Below are 5,349 nucleotides of genomic sequence, written 5' to 3'. Positions count from 1 at the left end.
TAAGCTGATCCGCGTTTCGGGGGTCTTTGAGGAAATTCCAGTGCTTCTGGCTGTTGGCATGGTTGTCCTTCAGGCGGTGGAGCGACACGGAGGGGACAATGTCCTCGCGACACTCGTCTGGATGTAGGAGGAGGAGTTCCTCTAATTCTATCTGGGCTCTCTGTACCTGGTCGGCAGCGAAATCTCGAAGAGAGGTCATGCTCAGAGTTGTGTCTCGGTAAATAACGGTCTGTGCATCCTCCGACCATGATATATAGCCAAGGGAGGTGGTATTATTAACCATCTTCTTTGCATAGGAGCGAAGACGGTAGGCCCAGTCAAATGCAGTTCGCGTCCCTCGCACCATAAAGCGCTCTCTCATCTCGTCTAAAAGATCCGATGGGTGCTCTGCTTCGCCCTCCTCTGCGCCAACAACAGCCCTTTGCACGACCACCATCTGCGCCATCTTGATAAACTTAGAAAGGTCCGGGGAGTAGCTTAAAGGACCGCGAAAGACACCTCCAGGCTGTTCGTCAATGCCCAATACTGCGAGGAAGCTAAGGACTACGCTTTCGAAGTGATCCCCTCGTAGCGTATGGTCGAGCAGCGAGACACATAGCAACAGGCATGCCTTATCCAGATCAGCTACCCTCTTACGTTCCTCCTCTTTGTACAGCCAGTCATCCTTGCCTGCGCCCTTTAGGGCGAGCAGCTCTTCGGCAAGCGTCATGGCCTTGTCCAACGCACACAGCTGGTTGCTTGTGAATCGGTGGAGAAGCGGTATTTTCTGGCTAGGCAGACTAGTACGGTAGGTGAAGCATAGAAGACGCTTCCAAAGACCCTTGTACACACGAAATGTTCCCTTCTGCAGTTTCACCATAATCAGGCGTTCCTGCTTACTACTTCGATCGCTGATGAAACTGTTGATCTTGGCTTGGTCGAACACACTAATTCGATCCTCGCAAATAGAAAGGTAGGCCTGCTCGATGATACGATCGAAGCTCTCTCCGAGCGCAGCTAGGCCCGGCTCCGTGCGAGGATTAGGCAGGTAGGCAAGAGGAGCCACCTCGGTCATATCCAATCCATCAAAGAACCGCGGCCACCTTGTTAGCTCGAGCCAAGGCGAGACTTCTGTCTTAGTAGTCTGGCTGGTATATGTTTGCGCGGTGACTTGTTGTTTGCCGTTACTAGCATCAAGTTGCTCGTTAATAATAGCCCGGAGAAGGTCAGCCTTTCGTAACTGAGGTTGTCCTTTTAGCTCCTGAACTACAGTAGGGACATGGACTGCAAAGAAGGAGCTTTGTGGGCCTGAAGTAAAGAAGCGCTGGCAGTAGACGTCTGTAAACATAGGACCCTTATCCGCCTCTGGTATGTCTGCTATTTTACTCTGTCTACCGGGCTTCCGTGGAAGAAGTCGGTGCTGGTTAAAATGTTTACCCATAAGGACTATGGTATGCTTTGTCTTAGTGAGAAGATATTCACAGCGACTGCACTGGATCCCACGGTAAAGCTTTAGGTCAGAGAGGGGCCGCTCTGTTGGCAATGGTACTGGGATCTTGCTAACGGCTGGATCGAGGAGGTCGTGTCGCGTTTGGAGACGTTTGGCAAGCATAAGAGCTAGCCGCCCAACCCGATGGTGAGCAGGATGCAGGCCAGCATCATGGCAAGCTTCATGGGGGTGTTTTGTCTTGATATGACTAGCTAGGTGCTTAGGAGCAACAGCATATGCGCAGCGTTTGCACACTAGCACTTGGTATTGAGGATAGAACGCAAATATATCCATTACGAGAAAGAAGAACGAAGTATCTTGAGAGAGAAGAGTGGGATGATGTAAAGATTAGGATGGATTCCTAAGGGGAGGGGTAAGTGTTAGGGGGGGTTAAGTAAGTGTAGAACCGAACGAACATGATGGAAAGGACGCGACGGAACGCGTCCCCTACGCGTCTACATGTAACGATAGGTAACTTACTACACAAGGTAAGAGGGGTATATCGCAGAGGTTTGTATAGGGTAAAGCGAGTATCAAGACAGGGTAATAACTCTGACTTATCCAGGGGGGATAAGCTACTGTTGTACTGGTAAGGTGATTCCAAAAGATCAGATACAATTTGTTATTGACTACGAAGAACTCCTACATATGAAATCTGGCAATCTTATATATCCGTCCTTCCTAGTCCTTTGATCAAGCTGCTCAAGATCTTGGCTTTTCACGATTTCGCCAAGGCTTGATCACCTTGATCATGATCAAGCTGCTCAAGGTCTTGGCCTTATCAACTTCTGCCAAGGCTTGATCACCTTGATCACTCTGTCCCCGTGACGTTGGATCACGTGACCCGTCCTTGGGTGTCGTCAAGCCCTCTGGCCTTGATCTCCGACTTCCGTCCCAAGTACTTGATAGCTCCTTTGTCCTCATAGGTTCCGGCGTCGTAACACTACATGTCTAAATGCGCTGAAGGGTCGATGAGGTAGAAAAAGAGGTAAACTAGCGAAGTAAGGGGTAAGACTGAGCGCTCAAGTCGCTGATTGGACGACAAATGGAGTCAAGGCTGGGATTATTTGCGCATGTATCTTAGACGTAGGCGAGTGTCAAAAAAGGAGACAGTAGTCCCAATAGTGGGGTATCAATGTCGTTATCGAGTGGCGAGAATGGAAGGAGAATATAAAACTGACCGACTGAACAACTGCAATCCAATCCACTCTGGCGCAACGCGACCGCCATTGTTAGACCGAAACAAGCTTCGCGCAGCATGTCGCAAGTTAGCCATGGTAAATAAAACAGACTTGATTCACATATACAACTCCCTTCCGTTCCTTAAGGAGTTATTTGCCGTATCATGAGTAGTATATACCAGTCCTAATGATAGATCAAGCACAGTGAACAAATAAACGGATTAATGTTGTTTTTCAGAGGCGGGGAACGGGTTTTAGCAGCCTACACATCAATCTATTTTTACCTACAAGTGCTGCATGCTCAGCCCCATTCGCCTTGCTGCACGCTATATTACATTCAAACCTCGCAGCCCCCATATCGATGACAAGACTGAAACACATACCAGGGACTTTGAATTCTGCCTCGTTGTCTTCTATTATCTCTCATGCCAGTTTAAAGAGGTCTGATTATCACTATGCAACGGCCTTGTGCGGCCGGGGCGATGTATCGCCATGCTCGTATTTCAAGGTCCGCGGCGGCTACAGGTGTCAGATTGCAGGTCTGTCACGAGCTGTCGACGGTCCATTTGAATGTCTACAGCAAGCACGGCCTACCTTCCACAGCTTTTATAGTGACGCCATCAAACTGAGGGAAGAGCTACCCTAACTATGCACGGTCGATGATCACATTCCGCCATGCTTCCACCATGAGGGCTGTCCACATCCTGGACAGTAAGAGCCATAAACCGTGACAGAACAACTGCTTCGCCGAGGGCGCGCTAGCCTAGTTAGGGTCCTAACACGTGCCCCCCCTTCTTCCTCCTATGTGGCGAGGTCCCTGAGCCTGTATGTAGAATAGTCTAGGAAGTAAATGCTATCTAATGGTTGCTGCGTTTTCCAGTTGTATAGGCCTGCGCATGTCTATTCGGTTTTGCTAACAACAGTGTGGGTAAAAAATATGTTTCCGATAGGTTCTCTGCGCGACGGTCGCGGTGCGCTTGAATGTCCCGAGAAGAGTACCCAAACAGACAGGCTGCTAACTAACACGAACCATTTAACGCTCATGCTTAGAAGCTGAGAATTCATGAGCAGAGCGATTCCCCTGGCATATTATTTCTTTGTCTCGAACACCTTCCGAATTTTGCATTAACTTAAGATTATGAGTCATGATAAAAAGAAAAGCTCATAGAGAATGAGAAACGTGAGAAATAAATTATCGTTGAAGCAGCAGCTCTAAGTGTTGTGCTAAAATGGTATAGTCGAAGTGCAGCAGTTCGCTTACGCATCATTGTGAGATGTAGCCATTGTGAGATGTAGCTGTGCGAGGCAGTACTTTATGTTGCCACCATACACATATTGATGGCCGACCCGCTCCTGCCCTAACCTTGTGCTGGAGGCGATATTTCAGGGTTTGAGGAAGAATTGAAGGACGATTCGTGACAAAGAGAGAGGTGAGTGGTTGTTGGTACAAGGTGTGGTGAGAGCTTGTACAGGCTCTCTGATATGCGCTGGATTTGTACTAGGGAGCCACATTAGGACTCATTGCCAGGCCCACAGCGGGCGCCAAAGGATGGTTCGTGGGGATCAGAATAAGCTCCTAGGACAACGGCTGTTTCGTTGCGCAATTAGGCCTGAGCGGGCTTGCCCCACCAACACTGCTAGCTCCGCGGTGGTTTTTATACTGCGAACCACCGATTTCCTTCCGTTGCTATTTGTTCTCACCGCACTCTCAGATATGCGACAGACTAGTATGCATGACAAATGGACAAATCATTATCACCGTTTGCATTGGTATCTCAGTGCCTGCGCTATGTGGAACCGCACATTTACGCCCGCACGGTAGCGGGCAGCTGCAGCCGCGCCGTAAAACAGGCAATAAGGCTGAGCAGCAACAGGCTGGTTTGCTGGCTGCCAGAGAGCAAAAACCCCAGCCTCCCACACCCATGAGCCTAGCTCTGTAACGGTCTTCTCTCTTTTCTTTCTATTCCTCGCGCGAATGTCGCGACAACTACCTCGTAACGAGTGCACGGTGGGATGGGTAGGCGCCCTCCCAGTCGAGTTTGCAACGGCACAGGAGATGCTCGACGAAGAGCACGCCAACCTGCAGCACCAGTCCGGAGACAACGACGAGAACACGTACGCCCTGGGACCGATAGGTGGCCATAACGTCGCCATCGTGTGCCTGCCAGCCGGTCGCATTGGCAACAACCCAGCTTCGGCGGTGGCGATGCAGATGCGGGCAACATTCTATCCCTAAAGATAGGCTTAGGATTAGGATTTCTTTTTAGGATTTTTTAAGATTTTTTTTTAAATAAATAAACTAGATAGTAGCCTTATTATAGAATAAAATTATTAAAGTAATATCTCTAGTAATTATTAAGATAGCAGGGGGGGTTAAGTTCTATACTTTTTAGACTGCTAAGATACTAATTAGTTAGTAATAAGTAGACAATATCTATAACGTAGGTGGCATACGAGCCGTGGGGATGGACGAGCCGTGGGTCGTGCCAAGCCCCCACCAAAATCGCAACAAGTTTGCAACAAAGATGGCTTTTACAACAAATTACAACAATTTGCAACAAAATCGTGAGAATCAAATACAGCTTGCCTTACAGGCTCTTAAAGAAGACGCGACACTTCCACTTCAACGCGCTGCAGCACTCTACAACGTGCCTCCAAGTACTCTTCGTGATCGCAGGAAAGGACGACCATCACGACGCG

At 48.9% G+C, this 5,349-nt stretch overlaps 4 protein-coding genes across 4 annotated transcripts; 2 read left to right on the top strand and 2 right to left on the bottom strand.

Moving 5' to 3' along the window:
• Positions 1 to 658: 658 nt before the first annotated feature.
• On the bottom strand, positions 659 to 1,762 carry BU24DRAFT_360644 (uncharacterized protein; the record flags this gene model as incomplete). Its single annotated transcript, XM_033524116.1, has 1 exon — positions 659 to 1,762. A coding segment is annotated over one exon (1,104 nt), but the record flags the coding sequence as incomplete, so codon positions are not given.
• Positions 1,763 to 1,983: 221 nt separating this feature from the next.
• BU24DRAFT_429475 (uncharacterized protein) lies at positions 1,984 to 2,852 on the bottom strand. Its single transcript, XM_033529741.1, has one exon. It carries the CDS (start codon positions 2,390 to 2,392, stop codon positions 2,171 to 2,173), a length of 222 nt encoding a protein of 73 aa, XP_033376652.1. The 5' UTR covers positions 2,393 to 2,852; the 3' UTR covers positions 1,984 to 2,170.
• A 170-nt stretch (positions 2,853 to 3,022) lies between these two features.
• Positions 3,023 to 3,492, top strand: BU24DRAFT_429474 (uncharacterized protein). Its single transcript, XM_033529740.1, has one exon. It carries the CDS (start codon positions 3,105 to 3,107, stop codon positions 3,276 to 3,278), a length of 174 nt encoding a protein of 57 aa, XP_033376651.1. The 5' UTR covers positions 3,023 to 3,104; the 3' UTR covers positions 3,279 to 3,492.
• Positions 3,493 to 4,373: 881 nt separating this feature from the next.
• Positions 4,374 to 4,998, top strand: BU24DRAFT_429473 (uncharacterized protein). The gene has a single exon (XM_033529739.1). The coding sequence runs from the start codon at positions 4,625 to 4,627 to the stop codon at positions 4,883 to 4,885; it is 261 nt and encodes an 86-aa protein (XP_033376650.1). The 5' UTR covers positions 4,374 to 4,624; the 3' UTR covers positions 4,886 to 4,998.
• The last annotated feature ends 351 nt before the right edge of the window (positions 4,999 to 5,349 follow it).

This window comes from Aaosphaeria arxii (genome assembly GCF_010015735.1).
Source record: "Aaosphaeria arxii CBS 175.79 unplaced genomic scaffold BU24scaffold_22, whole genome shotgun sequence".
Lineage (NCBI taxonomy): Eukaryota > Fungi > Ascomycota > Dothideomycetes > Pleosporales > Aaosphaeria > Aaosphaeria arxii.
The sequence above is the reverse complement of the archived record's forward strand: the minus strand, read 5'-3'. Positions and strand labels throughout refer to the sequence as shown.

Bases quoted from the DNA above. Each gene is read 5' to 3' on its own strand.
- BU24DRAFT_429475 (XM_033529741.1), bottom strand. From the start codon at position 2,392: ATGAGGACAAAGGAGCTATCAAGTACTTGGGACGGAAGTCGGAGATCA.
- BU24DRAFT_429473 (XM_033529739.1), top strand. From the start codon at position 4,625: ATGTCGCGACAACTACCTCGTAACGAGTGCACGGTGGGATGGGTAGGC.
- BU24DRAFT_429474 (XM_033529740.1), top strand. From the start codon at position 3,105: ATGCAACGGCCTTGTGCGGCCGGGGCGATGTATCGCCATGCTCGTATT.